Source organism: Miniopterus natalensis, chromosome 3 (assembly GCF_054644295.1).
Source record: "Miniopterus natalensis isolate mMinNat1 chromosome 3, mMinNat1.hap1, whole genome shotgun sequence".
In the NCBI taxonomy this organism is placed as follows: Eukaryota; Metazoa; Chordata; class Mammalia; order Chiroptera; family Miniopteridae; genus Miniopterus; species Miniopterus natalensis.
The window spans coordinates 98,312,454-98,330,912 of NC_142083.1; the positions used below are offsets into that span (position 1 = coordinate 98,312,454).

Genomic DNA, 18,459 nt, shown 5'->3' on the forward strand with positions numbered 1-18,459 from the left:
GCGTCCAACCTTTCTGGCCAGACCCTACTTCAGGAACAGACTTCAACAAGCCCTCCCCTGAGCAAGTGGACCTCTTCAGCCAATGGTGATACAGTGAGTTCAAAAGTCAAATCCTATTTACACTAAACAGGAGGTGAAAGGCCTGACCTTCACACAACGAGAGCTATCACTGTGGGGACAAGACAGTGGACAATCCATAGCCCTCTCTCCAGAAACACCCAAGAGTGGCTGACCACAATCCTTCCTCTTGACCTGGCCAGTGGTTTCAGTCAGGGCCCAGGCAGACTGCCTCACCTCTGCCCATGTTTGTCTCACCAGCATCCGCTCCTCCGTTCCTTGCTGACTGGCCCAAGGAGAATCTTCCTCCATGTCAGGGGCTGGTTCAGAGCCACAAGGTTTTTCTTCTTCCTCTGGAGTGTTCTAGTGTCTTGATAAGCTGCCTGTGATTGCTGTGGCCATCTCCACCTGCCTGAGCAGCCACGGATGATGGCGCAGAGGGGAAGAGTGTTTCCTTGGTGAGCTGCTGGACCAAGCCCTATGCCAGGACTTGCTGCCACCTGGGACTGAACCTCCCGGGTGGTTCGGCTGCCTGAATTGGGTGTATGTAGGAGGCATTCAGGCCAAGTGATGTGCAAGTGTTCCAAACAGAACCTGTTTTTTTGGGAAGCAAAATGCCAGGTGGAGAGGTATCACTCGGGTCACTGTGAGGCTGGCTGTAGAGTGCAGGCTTGGGAACACTGTCCTCGCAGCAGATGAGGCAACTTCCAGTGTCATCCCCACGTCTGTGCCTCCTGGCATTAGACCTCCACTAAGAAGTCACCTGGGATTCCTTCCTCATGACGACAAAGAATCTAACAAACACATCCCTGGGAATTTGCTATTGGTTCCTGTGAAAGACTAACTGCTCTCAAAAATGCCTTGTTCAGAATCCAATTAAAGCAAAACAGTAAATCCAGGCTCAGCACTGGGGTTAGAAGGCAGGCAGCTGGAAAAGACAAGGTTGGTTTAGAAACACATTTCCCAGCAACAGGAAGCTCAGCCACACCTGCTTGGTGGCAACTCAGACGCTTACTTGCCTGCATCTACTCCAAGATGGGAAAGGAAAATGAGCTTATTTCTGTTTATCACTAATTCCACTTCCTATTTGAGGTTCAGACATGTAATAGACTTCTGTTCCTTCAATCAGAAGACCTTTAATCCCCAGTGGGTATTCTGGGAGAAATTCCAAGAGGGTGACATCAGAGCAGTGAATAGTGACATAGGGCTTGAGGTATAAAAATACAATTGGCACTTATTGGCTGGGTGACCCTGGACAATGTAATTACTTCATCCCTGAACCTGTTTCCTCATCTATAAGATGGGGATAGTAAGAGCACCTATTCCATAGTTAAGAAAATTAAATACATTAATGCAAGTAAACACACTAATATGCGTCTGGCACGTACTAAGTACAAATATTAGATGTTATTTATACATGATGTCTTCAAACAGGGATGGAGGGCTTAACACAGAAAATAGTGGTTTTTTAGCCACTCACATGTTCTCTTGGCTCCTGAAACGTGCTGACTCCACCCCAAGTCGTCCAAGCACATCCAGAGTCATCCTTAATCTTTGTAGTTCAATTTGAGACAACTGTCAGAGGCTTTCATCTGCTTAACTGAATAAAAAAAGCAATTCTGACTCGGGAGACAAGCCAGTAGAGTTTAATCTTCAAACTTGATTGACTTGGAAGCATTCCTGTCAATATAAAAGACTTTGTTTGGGGTGGCAGAGAAGCCGAGGCCAGCGCCCCTGCTGTACTTCCAGCTCATGGCCCGATCGTAGTCCTGCTGCAGGCTCTGCTGCAGGGTGGCAGCTGCCTTCCTGCCAAGGGCCATGTTGGGTCTTCCAGTCGTGTCAGGGGTGCGGCTGAATGAAGGGGACAGATTTTTAAAGCCACCCATAAGTTTGAGAAATTTCAGCTTCTGTTCCTCGTTTTCAAAACCAGCAGTATCCCACTGGCCAAACTGGGTTCCCTGTGTTAAGAGAAAAACGGTGTTATTTTCCTCATTTCCAAAGCCCTTTCCCTGGCCCATCTCACCAGGGAGGATCCTGCTGATCAAGTGCTTGCTGTGTACCAGGCACAGTGCTCAATCTTCCTCATTCTAACAAGAGTCCTATGAGGAGTACTGTTACTACTGCCAGTTTACTGATAAGGAAATGGGGGTTTGCAGCTTAACTAGGAAACAAGCCTAATCAGTGGCCCCACTAGGATTCCATCTCAAGTCTAGCCAGCACCAGAGTACCTTTTACACGCCGAACTGCTTGCCTGCTTTACTCCTTCACCCCTAACTCATGGCAAATAGCATGGCACACCCCAGCCACGGCACACCCCACCTCACCAGCTGGCCACACATCCATCAGCCTAAGGTTGCTGTCAGAAGGTGGAGGAGGGCAAGTGGCAATCTGAAATGCATTTCTCTTCCCAGAAGCACCGCATTTTATAGCAGGAAGGGAGTAGAGGCTCAGAGAAGTAAAGGGTCACACAGTCAAGTCAGAGGCTGAGACAGACCAGGAACTTAGGGCTCCTGACTCCTGTCTAGACCACTCCACCACCCATGCACAAATCACCCACGTTCAAAAAAATGCAAGTGAGCCCCTCAGAGAACGGCGACCTAAGACCCTTCCTGAGTCTGTGGGAGAGGCAAGAAACAGCTCCTGAAGAAGACCGTGACTCTGAAGTCATATAGACCTGGATCAAGGAAGGAAATTAACTCAGGACAAGTTCTGTGGCGGAGGGAGCCAGCTGGCGGGCTGGGGCACTCTCTAGGCCTGTGCTAACTTAGTCTCCTGTCACTCAGCTCCTCATGCTGCCAGGAGAGGGGGAGCGTTCAGGATACTGACCGCACTACCTTAAAGAGCTCTGGCATCAAACTTACTGTCCACTTCCGGGTTTCAGAGGTTTCCGTTTTGCCTGATTCACGATCAATCTCTTCTTGCAAAGCCTTTCGCCTCACCTGAGCAAGGGGGAAGAAAGAAAAAAAAGAAACAATATACAGTTTTCTTTTGAGCTTAAAACCCAGAACAAAGATGGGGCAGAGGGACTGGAGGTATAGGAGAGAGCAGCTTTACTCTGCTGCAACCTGGGAGAGGCATTTGTCTAAAGCACCCTCTAAGCATCTTGAGGACTGCAATCCCTTAGCTTAAAAACTGGGCAGGTCTCATTTATCCTTGCTTAGCCATTCCTTAAAAGTGAATTTTCAAGGGGCAGGTCTAAAAAAGTGGCTTAGGAAGACACTGAGCTCACTCCCTCCCAAGGACACATAGAAACACACCTATACTTAGAGCAATTCCTCCTGAGAAACAACTGAGGGCCAACTAGACAGCTTCTGCACAACGATTGAGAGAGAGAGATACCTCATAGAGAATGCTGGGGAGCTCAGACAGATCTCTGGGAGCCAAGGCGGAATGGTGAGCACTACTGTTTATATTTCCCCCGCAGTTGGATAGCGGGCAGGAGCTCTATTCAGGGTCTCTGGTTCACCTGCAGGGCAACCATAGCGCAGACCCAGCCACCCCACCTGAAACTAGCTCCAGCAGGAACAGGAGGACGCCAGTGTGCACACAAGGGGCCCCACCACCTGGAGACTGATGGAGCGGATAGGTCAGGGTGCTGCTGCATGTACCCACTGGGTGGTGTGTGCATGCAGAGCTTCCCCGCTTGGAGAGAGTGCAGAGCTAGCAAAAAACTGCTCACAGAGCTGCCCCACCAGGAGAAAGTGCACAACTAGTAGGGTGCTGCCGTGTGCATACCCAGAGTAGCTCTGCTCAGCCCCAGCTAGTGCAACAGACAACTAAAGCAACAGGGAGCACCATATGCATACTTGGCAGGCCCACCCAGGTCAGAGGAGCAAAGGAGGAGGTAAATACCAGGATGCTGTACCAGAAACCCACAGCTTCTAGCCAGCCAGCACACCAGGCACTGTGCACATCCAACCAGATTACAAGTGGCCTGCTAAACAATCCTGCACACATTCTACACAGAGGCCACTTAAAAAAGTTTTTATTGATTTTGAGGGAGAGAGAGAAACATCAATGTGAGAAACATTGATCAGCTGCTTCCTGCATGCCCCCTGCTGGGGATCAAGGTGGCAACCTGGTTATGTGCCTTGACCAGGAATGGAACTGGGAACCCTTTGGGGCATGGCATGACGCCCAACCAACTGAGCCACACCAGCCAGGGCCAGATGCTACTTTTTCAAGATTGGGAGAGAGAGCTATTTCATCTAATTCATAGGAATACACGGAGAAACTCAAGCAAAATGGGGAGACAGAAGAATATGCCCCAAATGAAGGAACAAGAAAAACTAGTGAAACAGAGATAAATAATTTGCCTGATAGAGAATTAAAAGATCCCTGACTGGTGTGGCTCAGTGGTTAGAGTGCTGGCCTACACATTAAAGGGTTGAGGGTTTCGATTCCTGTTCAAGGGGTGTACCTGGGCTGCAGGTTCAATCCAGTCAGGGTATGCGTGGGAGGCAACTGATCAATGTATCTCTCTCACATTGATGTTTCTCTCTCCCTCCCCACCTCCCTTCCACTCTCTCTGAAAATCAATGGAAAAAATATCCTTGGGTGCGGATTAACAAAGAAACAAAAAGAATTTAAAGAAATGGTCATAAGGATGCTCAACAAACTTGAGAGTAGAAAGAGGAACTCAGCACTTCAACACTTTTAGCATCGACCTAGGACCCAGGGGATCACGGTTCAATTCCTGGTCAGGGCACATGCCCGGGCTGCAGGCTTGAGCCCCAGTTGGGGGCATGCAGGAGGCAGCTAATCAATGAAAACTCTCTCATCATTGATGTTTCTATCTCTCTCTCTCTTTTCCTCTCTCTGAAATCAATAAAGATATATTTAAAAAAAAAAGCCCCAAAAAAACAATCAGAGATGAAGAATACAATAATTAAAATGAATAATACATTAGAGGGAACTGACAGCAGATTAGTTAATACAGAAGAACGGATTTGCGACCTAGAAAGAATAGTGGAAATCACTCCATCAGGACAGCAAAATAAAAAAGAAATTTTAATACGTCCTGGCCAAGTAGCTCAGTTGGTTACAGTGTTGTCCCGATAAACTTAGGTTGCAGGTTTGATCCCCAGTCAGGGCACATACAAGAAACAACCAAAGGATGCATAAATGAATGGAAAACAAATCAATGTTTCTCTCTCTCTAAAAATAAATTTTAAAAATTTTTAAAAAGGAAAAAGCCCAGGCCATTTTTGCTCAGTGGTTAGAGTGTTGGCCTACAGATTGAAGGGTCCCAGGTCCGATTCTGGTAAAGAGCACGTACCTTGGTTGCAGGCTTGGCCCCAGTTGGGGCACGTGCGAGAGGCAACCAATTGATGTGTCTCTCTCCCTCTCCCACTCTCTCTGAAAAGCAATGGAAAAAATATCCTTAGATGAGGATTAAAATAAATAAGTAAATAAGTAAAAAAATTTTAAAAAATGAGAATAGTATAAGGGCCCTCTGGGACAACATCAAGGACTCTAACATTCACATCATAGGGGTTACAGAAGGAGGAGAGATAGAGAAAGGAGTTTGGAAATATATTTGAAGAAATGATGGATGAAAACTTTCTTAATCTAGGGAAGGAAAGGGACATCCAGGACAACGAGGCAGAGAGTTCCAAACAAGATGAACACGAAGAGGCCCACACCAAGATACAGTGTAATTAAAATGGCAAAAGTTAAGGATAAAGAGACAACCTTGGAGGCAGCAAAAAGGAAACAAGTCGTCACATAAAAGGAAAACCATAAAAGGCTATCAGCTCACTTCCCAGCAGCAACTTTACAGGCTAGAAGGGACTAGTGGGAAATATTTAAAGTGCTGAAAGAAAGGAATCTAAAACCTTGAATACTATGCCGACAGGGTTATCATTCGGAACCGAAGGAGAGTTTCCCAGACAAGCAAAAACTAAAGGAGTTCAGCACCACTAAACCAGCTTTACAAGAAATGTTAAAGGGTCTTTATGCAGATAAGAAAAGGCCATAACCAAAAATAAGAAAATACAGGAAGGAAAGAAAAGCTCACTGGTTAAGGCAAATACATAATAAACACAGTGAATCAACCATTTAAAAAAGCAAATATGAAAGTTAAAGGACAAAAGTAGTAAAATTACAATAATCATGGGATACACAAAACAAAAATATATAAAACACATCAAAAACAGGAGGGAGGAGAAAAAGTGTAGTGCTTTTAGAATGTGTTTGCATTTAAAAGCCTGTTAGCTTAAAATGACTGCTGTAAATAGAGATGGAAAAACATATATACATATATATTAACCTCATGGTAACCACAAACCAAAAAGTTACAAAAAAAAAAAAAAAAAAAAAGAGAAAGGAACCCAAACAAAACACGGCAGTAAACCAGCAAATCATAGGAGATCAAGAAAAGAAAAAAAGAGAAAAATAACCAAAAAACAACAAAATGGCAATAAGCACATATCCGTCAATAATTACTTTAAGTGTAAATGGACTAAATGCTCTAATCAAAAGACTTAAGGTGGCAGAACAGATAAAAAACAAGACCCGTCTATATGCCACCTACAAACAACTCACTTTAGATCAAAAGACACACAGACTGAAAGTGAAGGCATAGAAAAAGATATTCCATGCAAACAGAAATAAAAAGAAAGCTGGGGTAGCAATATTCACATCAGCCAAAATAGACTTTAAAACAAAGACTGTAAAAAAGGCAAATAAGGCACTGGCGGGGTGACTCAACTGGATGGGGCATCTTCCGGTGCACCAAAGGCTGTGGGTTCGATTCTGGGTCAGGGCACATACCTAGGTTGCGGGACCAATCCTTAGTTGGGGTGCGTTTGGGAGGCAGTTGATCAATGTTTCTCTCTCACACTATGATGTTTCTTCCCCTCCCCTCTCTCTCCCTCCCTCGTTCCATTAGGGTAAACATATCCTTGGATGAGGATTAAAAAAAATAAAAAATAGCCTGGCCAGGCTTGGCTTGAGCGTCGACCTAAGATCTAGGCGATTGGGGTTCGATTCCCGGTCAGGGCACATGCCTGGGTTGTGGGCTCGATCCCCAGTCGGGGGCGTGCAGGAGGCAGCTGATCAATGACTCTCTCATCATTGATGCTTCAACTCTCTCTCTCTCCTTTCCTCTCTCTGAAATCAATAAAAGATATATTTTAAAAAATTAAAAAAATTTAAAAAAATAATAAAAAATAAATTCAAAAAAACGAAAAGACAAAGAAGGACATTACATAATGATACCAGGTTCAATCCAAGAAGAGGCTCCAACAACTGTAAATATCTAGGCACCCAACATAGGAGTGCCTAAGTATATAAAGCAAATATTAATGGACACAGAGGCAGAAATTAACAGTAATATTGTACTAGTTGGGGACTTTCAATACCCCCACTTACCTCAATGGATAGATCATCCAGACTGAAAATTAATAAGGAAATAATGGCCTTAAATGCCACATTAGACCAGATAAACGTAATAGATGTTTATAGAACATTTTGTCCCAGGGGGTCTCCCATCAGGAAATGGGGAAGACCACAGAGTTCCCTGCCAATGGGAGGTGTGCCACAGAAGCTGGCCTGGCGGCCTCTGGAGTCATAGGTGCTTCTGAGACCAGGATCTTATGGCCTGATTGGGAGTGGCAAGACACAGAGGAGGGGGATGAGACCTGGCTATACCTGGTCTATGTGCGCCTCGTCCATGTTGCCTTTCTTTTCCAACACCACCTCTAAGTCTGGGTCGGGCTCCTGCACAGGAGAGCAAAGGGAGTAAGAGTCAAGCATAAGCATACATTGGCCTCTGCCCCAGCAGCCCTGAGGGATAAGATCATGAGTGTCCAGTGAAGACTCAAGATTCTACCACCACCCCAAACCCCGTCACCTACAGAATATCTGATACCCTTTCTCTTCCATGTTCTACCCCCAAAACCGTGGCACTGACCTATTTGACAGATCAAGAAACTAAGGTTCAGAGAGGTGAAGTGACTATCATGAGGCCACCCCGCAGCTCAGGGGGAGGGCTGACACTGACCCAGGTCTCCTGACTTAGGTTAGGTGCATGACATTTTCTGCTACAAGTCACTTGATCTCCCAGGGTGACACCAAACCAGCAAGAGGAGAGGCCAAGGGCTACATTGATGGTGGGAGAGGGGATAGATAGCAAGGGCTGGGAAATGTAGAGGTGGGCTCAGGGACCTGACAGGTACGGGGAGTGGGCTGCCAGAAAACCCAAACCTGCTCAATCCTCTCCTCTACACTGCCCACCCCCCCACCCCCAGGTCCTGGTGGCTGCCTTCTTTCCTGCCTAGAAAACTATGAGTCTATAACTCCTGCTTCCCCACCCCCCAACCTTGGTCCATCCCACAAGCAACTCAGGTGAGCTTTAAAAATTCAATCAGGATATGTTGTACACCTTAAATGTACAAATTTTATGTCAATTCTATCTTTAAAAAAACCCATCAGATCACGTCACCCCACCCCCCAAAAGATTCTCCGGGCTCCCATCTCATTTACACAGAATCCAGACTTCTGTGGCCTCCATAGTTGTCAATGAGCCCCTGTTCTCCCAGCTCCTGCCGCCCCAGCCTCTGCGCTCCTCCCAGGGTCTCTAGACCTGCTGTTCCATCTGCACAGAAGGCCCCTCACAGGTCTCCGCTCCCATGGGACATCCTTACATGGGCCTGCTCTCTCACTGGCCTCAGCCTCTTAAGCGACCTCCCTCTGATGGTGAACCTCAGGCCAGCCACTTTCCCCTGGTCCTTCTGTAATGACAACTGCCACGTTTCACTCATCCCTGGGTGGCTCCATTCTCTCACATCACTTGGGCAGACCCTGAAACATGCACACATTTCAGGGGCTGCTTTGGGAGGCAGAGTCCCTTCACAGATGTTAAGTAGAGGGGAAGTGACTACCTTTCACTGAGCTCCTGGCAGAAAGGATTCTAGATTCTGATGGGGGTTGGGCTCCAAACCCTCTAGGGTTCCTCCTAGACCCCGAGTTTCTGAATAAAGGAGGAGACTGGTGAAATCAATTCTAATGGTGGACCAGGACAAGCTAGGAGAAATCCAGGACCCAAACTACCCCTTGTGGGCCCCCTGCCCTCCCCAACTGCATCTTGTAGAGTTGAGCACAGGCCATCCACACACCTTTCTTCTGACCCAGCTCCAGGGGGTTTGTCCTTCCGTCAGTATTAACTGAGCCCGCTCCTCTTGTGCCAGACCCACCTCTCAGTAAGTTACACGTGCCAATAAATCCCCTTTCTGGCGTAAGTGGGTTTAAACAAGGTTCTGGCAGCTACAACGCTGTAACCTTGTGTGCGAGCGCACAGAACGTGCCCCAGCTTCCACCCGGACGACCCACCTCCTCCCAAAGTCCCGCCGCTTTGCTCTCCTTCCTCTTCTTTTTCTTCCGCGGCAGAGTGGGATCCTCACTGCCTGGCGCCTCTGCCCTTTTGCTGGACTTCACTTTCTTCTTCGCAGGGCGCTCGAGGCCACCTCCTATCGGGATGTACTCTGAAGCCTCAACTTTGACAGGCTTCTTTTTACTTCCTTTCCCAGGACCGCCCTCCACGGGCCTGGGCTGGGGATGGTCAAGGGGGCTCTCTCTCTCCTGGCGGGTTTTCTTTTTCCTCTTTATCTTTGCGCTGTGTTCCCTGGGGCACCCCTGCTTCCTTTTCCGCCCCAAGGCCGCCTGCTCCTGGTCATCCCCTGCCACTGAGCAAGCACCCGGGACATCCTCAGCCTCACAGAGCCAAGGGTCCCTGGCCGGGGAGGCTGCGGCCTCCCGGGCCTTTCTCTCCTTTTTGTGCTTTCTGAGCTTCTTGCCAACTCTGGTCACCTCCTCAACCTGTTTGGGGTCCAGGGAGGTCTTCACCCTCACACTGGGGGACACAGCCAGAGGACACAAGGACTTCTTCTTCTTTTTCTTCTCCCCGCTGACGGACTCGGCTGGCCCAAGAGCCTGTGCCCGGGGCCTGGGAGACGTCTCTGCCCGCCTAGCACACACCGGGGCCCCAGGAACTAGGTCCTCCCCACGGGGGACGCTGCGGTCCTTCTTCTTCCTCTTCTTCTTCACCGGAGGCGTCTCGGGGGCCTGCCCTCGGGCGGCACTCTTCGTGGGGGAGGTAGCTGTCGTGGGACAAACCTCAGTGAGATAACTGTTACTGTTCAAAACCAAGCACCGAGCCTCTGGTTCTCTTGCCACCTTCTTCTTGCTTTTCTCTGGAAGCCTAAGGCCCAGCTCTCCTTTGTGGGTCTTGGTGATCATTCCTGAAAAAAGAAATGGGACAAGTTACCCCTACACCAAGCCCCCAATGTCCTATTCCACTAGGTACTGCCAAAAGCCGAGTTTCTTTGAGTGGATGGTCTGAAACATTGGGGAATGGGAAAATGGAAGCGACTCCTGTGGAGCGAAGGCACATATGACCAAAGAAAGAGAATGGAGCTAAAATTCAGAAGCCCCAGGTTTAAATCCAAACCGCTCTCTTACCTTGTCATTCACCTGTTCTCCCTGAGCCTAATGTCTCCATCTGGAAAACACCACCTCTCAAAGAGTTGTTGGGAATAATAAAGGAAATAATCCATGGAAAGTGCTTGCTACACTGCTGACTCCTTTTCCTAGCCCCCTCCCTCAAGCCTCTAAGCCTAGTCATTCATTCAACAGAAATTTACCGCCCGGCCAGGCGTGGCTCAGCAGCTGAGCATCGACCCAGGATCCAGGCAATCAGGGTTCGATTCCTGGTCAGGGCACATGCCCAGGTTGCAGGCTCGATCCCCAGTTGGGGGCATGCAGGAGGCAGCTGATCAATGACTCTCTCATCACTGATGTTTCTATCTCTCTCTCTCTGAAATCAATAAAGATATATTTTTAAAAAAAGTAAAAAAATCTACCAACTGCCTGCCCTGTGCCTGCCACTGAGGGTACAACTGAGATCAAACCACAAAGACCAGGCGCTGCCCTCAGGGGCTCCCCTTTTGCTGGATGAAGGGTATGGTATAAAAAGCCCGAGGTCAGCCCTTCTTGCCAATTCCCACCAGAGGCAGTGTCTGTGGCACAGTTAACCGTTAACTTGGTTCATCTAAACAGCTCTACTGCTTTGTGTTTGGAAATTAATTCCTCCAACCTACACCCCGGTTGACTTACTGTCCTAATTACTTCCCCACGTGGCCAGTAATAGGAGTAGCAGGTATGGTGAGAGGAGCTCCAGCTAAGACTGAAAACATCTGTGTTCAAGTGGTGACTCTGATCTTCTTGTCTCATAGCCATTGGCTTCTTCAGGTCTCAGTTTCCACACCCATAAAAGAGGGGTTGAACTAAATCGGGTGGAGTGGGGGAGGGAGGACGACGACATCAGCCTGCAAGTCTTTCTTAAAATTTTCAGATAAATTGCTAACATTTAATGATTGAAGATGACACATAACAACCTAGAATACCTAGCTTTTTTAAGTTTAATTTTTGGAAAATGTAAGGGAGGCACCTGGGAGAAGGGGCTGGAGCCCTCAATATATTTCAGCTTCCAGCTGGGCTGTTTCTCTCACTCTAGTCACCATCCCAGCTCCTGCTATTCCCTGGATGACATGGAGACACTAAGAAAATCCAGAAACAAACATCCCCTCATGGGAGGTTTAGAGAGTGGGAGGGAAAGGTCAGGAGCTTCTCCATCTTGCAGCTCTCTTCAGCATCAGAGCCCAGGGGTTCCACACTGGACCTGCCTTACTCTTACCAGCTTCAAAGGACCAGATCAGGCCTGAGGTAGAGCTCAAGTGCATTTATAACTGCTCCAGGAGCACCTGGAGAGTCAAGGGAACACCCACTCATTCACTCCTGTCTTGTTTTCTGCTGTACAGGCAGAGCTTTGCAGGTTCTGTTCCAGACCACCGTAATAAAGCGAGAATCAAAATAAAGCAAGTAGTAATATTTTTGCTGGTGGAGGGTCTTGCCTTCAATTTGTAAAAACACAACACCTGTGAAGTGCAATAAAGTGCACAATAAAACGAGATCTGCCTGTATTCCTAGAGCCAAACTCTGTACCTGGCATATAACAGGTGCTCAAAAATACATACTCACTGAATGAGGGAGGAACACTAAAGAGAGGTGAACAAGATAAAACACTTGCCGTTAAAAAGTAGGTGTCGGAAGAGATGTAGTAACAGATGATAAAGGTGGTAAAAGCAAGTAGAGCTGTAATGTCAGGGTTACAGAGGTTTTCTAACCTTGACTACCAGTGGTAAGGAAACTTTCTAAAGCTTGGGCAACTGCACGATGTTGGCACTAATCCCTGTTGAGATTTTGTACGTAATCTAATCTATTCCGTACAAAGGTGGGTAGTGGAGGGCTGGAGGCATGCAGGTTTGAACAGATGCCTTGATATTCAAGTGGAGACGTTGGGTGGACATGATATACGGGGCTGAGGCTGAGAGCTGGCTAGGCTGACATGCGCAACGCAAGTTTTGGAATATATGGGTGGTAATTAAACGCTGAACAGAAAGAGTCTGAGACAGAACCTTAGGGAATGACATTTAAGTGGGTGGGCAGAGGAAGAGGGGCTGGCAAAGTAGAGGGAGAAGGTGCGAACCTAGAGAGGGTGGACTCAAGGGAGCCCAGGGTGCCTCAGATGGAGCGGCGGTCAAGGGACCTAACGAAAACAAAGCAGCCAAGGGCAGAGTGTTGTCAACTGAATTCTCTTCTCTCATCTCGGCCGTTCAGAACACATCCATCCTCCTTAGCACTGAAGGACATCCTCTCCAACCCTGTGACCCCCAAACTATTCACTCCTTCTAGAAGGGAAGGGGAACTGAAGCTCACAGCGTGACTCCCGCAAACGCAGACGCTTTCTGCAGAAGCGCTTTAAAATTCTCGCGGTAGCCTAGCGAGGGCCGGTGTGACTACCCCACCTCAGAGACTTGCAAACCGAGGCTTGGGAACTTCAACTCACTTGGTCCGACAGCCGGCAAGTGGCAAAACAGCGGTTGGGACGAGGGCCGCGGGACGAGGAGCCCGGGCTCTGCAGAGAGCACCACACCCACTCCCACCGCGGGGTCACCAGCCGGAAGCGGGGATCCAGGAGGCGAAGCCGCTCGCTCAAAGGCTCCGCCTCGCCAACGCTTCCGCACCAACACCCTGGGAATAATCAAGCTGGGGGCCCGGCTCCGAGGAGGGAGAACTTCCCGGAGGCGGCGGCCTCAGGCCGAGCGAGCGCACTCGGAGGCTGGGAAGGCGTGGACTTGGGGAGCAAGCTGCCCGCTTTTCCCTCTGTTCGCCGCCCAACTCCCCAAACCTCATCTCCACACTCCTCGCCGCCCGGCCAGCGCCCGCCCCCGCGCTCACCTGTAGGCCAAAGCGCTCAGCCTCCACGAGAGAACGCGCTCCGCCGTGACCCGGAAGTCAATCCCGAGACGCTGGCCCGCCGCCCGCTTGTTCCTTCTTCTTCCGGGTCGCGGCCAGGCGCGCAAGCGGTTGCCGTGGAAACCGTGACCATGGCGGCGCTTGGGCAGGTGGGCAGCCGCATTGCCCAGCCGGAGGAGCAGGCCGGCTCCGTAGAGTCGTCTGTCACCCCCGGGACGCCAATTCCTACCGTGTGCCCCGTGTCCCTCGAGCGGCCCGCCTCGCCAGGAAAGGCCGCAGAACCGCGGGACAAGACCCTGTGGGAGCAGATCTGCGAGGGTAGGCAGGGCCCGGCGGGCGGGCGGGGCTCGGCGCCCCGCGGGCTGCGTCCATTGGGCGCCTCCTGGGAGCCGGTAACTGACGCGCCTCAGACCCGCGAGCTCCGGGTTTTACGCCCGGGAGACGGGCCTCGAGGGGCCTGCCTGAGGTTTCCAGAGCGGCCTCCAATAGTCGTCCGTAGTCAGGTGGCAAGTATGGGGCAGAATGGGGAAAGCGGAGTGCAATGGGGCCAGGCGGTGTGGACCAGTGGTGCCCAAACCTCATTCAGTGAACTGGAAAGAACCGCGGGGGCGGAGATGGGACCTTGTTTAAAACCTCGGTTCCCAGGACCCGCCCGCGGAGTTCCTAACGGGGCTCGAGCAATCCGCACTTTTAAAGAGCACCCCAGGAATTCTGGTGTCGATCACCTATGGCCCACATGTTGAGCTAGCATGGTCTGGACAGATTTGGGTTTTAATCCCTCTGCACTTCCAACCTCCCCTTAAGGTCCCCAAACGGATCCTCACCATCTTTTGTGGCCCTCCACATAGTACCCTTGGTCATGAGGCCCCATAAAAAATACTCCACGGACGTTGGGCAAGTTATTTAATTTGTTACCATCTCTAAAGTGAGCATAACGATGGCACCTATTTTATGGTATTAGGAGGATGCACCTGAATGGTCATGGAAAGTACTTAGCCAACTGACCGATTTACAGCAAGAGCTCAATAAATGGTAGCTCTTAAGAAGTAATGCGGGGTGTCTTTTCTCCCCTCCCCCAGGCTGTGAGCTCCTCAAGGCCAAGAACTTAGATTTTTCGTTCTTGTGGCTCTCCTCACTGCCTCAGCTATCTGAAACAGCAGTGTCCCGGAGAACCTTCCAATGTGGTAGCCGCTAGCCACATGCAGCTAATGAGCAATTGAAATGTGGTTAGTACAATTCTGGAACTGGATTTTTTATTTTACTTAATTTTAATAAATTTAGGTAGCCACCTGTGGCTAGTGGCTACTGTATTGGACAGTACAGGTCAGCAAATGTTTGTTGAATGGAAAATAGAATGAATGCACCGGTATATGGGTCCAGGCAGGAGGAGAGTGATGAGTTGAGAGAAGTGGGAAATACAGAGGAGGGAGAGAACAGTGGGCTCAGAGTTGATAGATGGCCTCAAAGGCCATCCAATTCAGCTTCCACCCAGTGCTCAAATTCCTTCAAGCATTACATTGCATTATATCCAGAAAAACCAGTTTCATCCTGAATGTCCTCCTTATAACTTGTACCCATTGGTCCTGACCTCCTTGGTGCTGTGACCCAACATGCTAATCACTCTACCATAAAGAATCCAGTCAGATATTTGAAGATTGTTATTGTGACTGTCTTTTCCCCAGAACTTTCAATTCCCCAAGCCAAATAGCTCTCCATGGTCCGATTTGCTAGTCGTGTTTTGTTAGAGAAGCTGCTCAGCCTCATCTATAAGAGAGGGATAATCCTTGCACCTACCTCGCAGGGCTGTTGTGAGGGTCGAATAAGATGGCGTATGCAAAGGTGCTCAGCAACGTGCCCGGCATTTAGACATGCTCAATAAATGTTAGTTATTGTTGACAAAGAAGCGTGTTTGCGTTGCATTTTAGAATCATGGGATTTATTTTGGTCAAACAGGCCTGTAGGGAGAAAGCAAAGACGAGGCGTTTTGGTCCTTTCTGAAAAGCAGGGGAGTCGATGCCACCGACGAATCAATAGAGTTACAACATGAAGTTAATGAGGTCAAGATGGTGAATTATACACACTGGCACATTAATTATTATAACCTAGATGAATAAGCCCAATTTCTTAAACATTCTAACAAGTGCAATTTTCTATAACAAACATAGTGAGTAAATTCAGTTTCTCTCAACAAACATGAAAAACAGGCTTTGTGGTAATCCTATCTTTGAGGTTAAGTATTACGTTCTTTTGGGAAATATACATTTAAAAAGCAAACCCTCACAGCAAATACCTGTCAGAAACTCAATATCTAACTTAAACAAGACCTTTATCCTACCTGACTAGTATTCTTTGTGTGTGTGTGCAGGGCAGGAGTCACCTAAAGATAACTTATTTATAAATGGTCTCCATTTGTTTTTTTGGTGTGTTTTTTTTTTCATCTTTCCAGTGATAACTCAAGGCTTTGTATTCTCAGAGCCACTTGTATTAGGATCAATAAATGCCCACTAAGAATACACTGGCTAAATAAATGTGGCATGTAATATATGTAGCAGCCTCAAAAGATGTCCAAGATTCAACATAGTGGACTCTCAGTAAATATTGATGAACAGATCAGTAGATTAAGGGTCAGAAGTAACTTGCCGTACTGTTTTGTTCATGTATTCATTTATTCATTCATTACTTCATTCAACAAGAATTCTGTGGGAATGTGATGTGAGCACAGCCAGACTGAGGTAATTTCGTCACAAAACACAGTCTATTAAAGAGATTAATTTTTACAAATTCCAAAAAAGGTAAAACTAATATGAGTTGTGAAGAAAAAGGACACAGTGTTATAAGGTTCTGTACTTGGATGATTTGACCTAGTCTAGGAGATCTAAAGTAAATAAATGTATTTGTACATTACAAATGTATATTAGTAAATGCGTGGAAAAGATTAGGTTGGATCTATGCCACATCTAACAATGGCTGTTGGTTGCAATGGCATTGTGTGACTTACACTCTCTACATAAGACATCTCTGTATTATTTGGAATTTTCTCACAGTAAGTTTTTTGAATCAGACAAAGCTATAAATATATGTATCTTAAATTCAGATAGTTTTCACACTATGTTGGTGATTCTCAAAGGGTAGGGGGAAGAAGGGTGAATATGCATGCTTCTTTGAGAGGGGGAAAAAGTGGTAGAGCTAGAACTATTATGATGGGCAGAATTCTCAGATGACCCAGCCCCCCACATTCCCCTAGCGCATTCACCTCCCAATTAGTCAGTCAATCACTAATCTAGACATTGCTGTCAAGAGACTTTTCAGAAGTAATTAAGTGTAATTAGTTGAATTTAAATTAGAGAGATCATTATAGGTGGGCCTGACTTAATCAGGTGAGCACCTCAAACAAGTCAAAGAGATTGAAGCAGAAGACACTCCTGCTTGCCTTCAGTGAGCAAATAACCATGTGTGAACTGCCCTGTGACAAGGCCCAAGGGCAGCTTCTAGGAGCTGAGAGCAGTCCTCATCAAAATCCAAAAAAGAAATGGGGACTCCACTACAACCACAAGAAACTGAATCCTGCCAACAACCATTGAACTTTGCAGAGGACCCCAGCCCTCAGATGAGATCACAGCCATGGCCAACACCTTGATTTCAGCCTGATGAGACCTGACCCATACCCAGACTCCTGACCCACAGGAACAGAGATAATAAATTTGTGTTTTAAGTAAGTTTGTGGTAATTTGTTACACAGAATAGAAAATGAATATAGCTAGTATTTGGAATCAAAATTGCTTATCACCTGCAGCCTGGCATACTTGTCGCCAGCCTGATACTTAGGAATTAAAAAAATGTTTTTGTTTAGAAATGCTCTACTATCTGATAAGGAACTAGATAATGAAATAAAACTTGTGTCTAATACAACTGTATTCCATCAATATCCTCTTGCCCAGAAACTTTGTTTTCCCTCATTAATGCAAAGCAACTGTACAATTACCTTTAAAACATTGAACTTTCCAGAAATATTTTTATCAGTCCTTCCTTTAAGGGTATAACTAATATGGACATGAGCATTTTCTTCCCCTCAGCAATAGTTGTTACCTTGCAGAGCTTGTGTGGAATGTTCTTTGCATTAAACTCTCCAAGAGGTTGACTGTGATTAGCCTTGGAACCTGGCAGTGGTACTCCCCCTCGTTGCGTATTAGAATCAGCTGGAGAACTTTAAAAATACTCATTCCCAGGCTTTTGCCCCAGACCTATTGAATCAAAATTTCTGGGGTTGGGCCAAGACATCGTTAGTTTCAAATAGCTGCCAGGTGATTCTAATGTGCGGCCAGGATGAGAAGCTGCGGGAGCTTACAGGACTTCTCCAACTTTAATGTGAAAACAAACACAAGTCACCTGTGATTTTATTCAAATGCTGATTGAGGTTCAGCAGGTCTGGGGCGGGGCCTGAGATGTTGGACTTCTAACCCCCCAGAGATGCCATTGCTGCTGGTTCTGGGGCCATACTTTGAGTAGCAAGGGTTTATGGCCTTGCTTTTCCTGTCGTGTACCCCAGACTGGCAGGCCCACCAGTGACTGCCTAGGATGGCGAGTCTTCCCTGTCTCTTACTCTGCCCTCACGTTCCCTCTTTTTCTCTCACCTCTCCTCGCTGTGTGCTGCATTCTTCCCTTAGGCCCCCTTCCCATTCTCTCATAATTTGGGGGCAAAATCTAAAGTTGTACTCTCTCAGGAAAAGTCTCAGACTCTTTACATAAAGCCTGGACTCTTTTTAAATAAGGCAGTCCACATGAATTATTAACTTCTAATGGCCAGTTGTTTCTCATTTCTATAAACCACCAACCAAAATAAAATTTAAGAATGTTTTATTTAGAGGAAAGAAAATTACATCATAAACTGCAATTACGTATGGAATTGAGGGTTCCCCCCCCACTCCTTTTAGAGTATGAAGCTGAGCTGCCTCCCTTTCCAGAGGGATATAAAATCAAGCCGGAAGCTGTGATTACGGTGAGTATTGCCCCACCTCAACTGAAATGAAAAGCTCTTAAATGAGAATAGCACTGATAGCTGATGAACGTCACACAGTGTGTCATGAC

At 47.4% G+C, this 18,459-nt stretch overlaps 2 protein-coding genes across 4 annotated transcripts in view; one reads left to right on the forward strand and one right to left on the reverse strand.

Annotated features, from left to right (window-relative positions):
* Window positions 1–139: 139 nt before the first annotated feature.
* Window positions 140–13,384, reverse strand: KNOP1 (lysine rich nucleolar protein 1). 3 transcript variants are annotated; one of them, XR_001603556.2, is made up of 6 exons: window positions 12,965–13,047; window positions 9,391–10,298; window positions 7,711–7,779; window positions 2,919–2,996; window positions 1,538–2,015; window positions 140–985 (listed from the first exon to the last, which is right to left on the reverse strand). XR_001603556.2 is itself a non-coding variant. In XM_016217657.2 (5 exons), exons 2-5 carry the CDS (start codon window positions 10,294–10,296, stop codon window positions 1,704–1,706), a joined length of 1,365 nt encoding a protein of 454 aa, XP_016073143.2. In that variant the 5' UTR covers window positions 10,297–10,298; window positions 13,357–13,384; the 3' UTR covers window positions 140–1,703. The 3 variants fall into 3 exon arrangements, 2 of the variants coding, with proteins under 2 accessions (XP_016073143.2, XP_016073142.2); XM_016217657.2 differs by lacking the exon at window positions 12,965–13,047 and adding an exon at window positions 13,357–13,384 and having other exon boundaries at window positions 140–2,015; XM_016217656.2 differs by having other exon boundaries at window positions 140–2,015; window positions 12,965–13,168.
* A 121-nt stretch (window positions 13,385–13,505) lies between these two features.
* Window positions 13,506–18,459, forward strand: part of IQCK (IQ motif containing K) — a 74,053-nt gene continuing 69,099 nt past the window's right edge. The window contains exons 1-2 of the mRNA XM_087815227.1: window positions 13,506–13,692; window positions 18,306–18,370. Of these exons, the coding sequence (XP_087671353.1) occupies window positions 13,506–13,692; window positions 18,306–18,370 (252 nt within the window). The remainder of the gene's footprint in view (window positions 13,693–18,305; window positions 18,371–18,459) is intronic.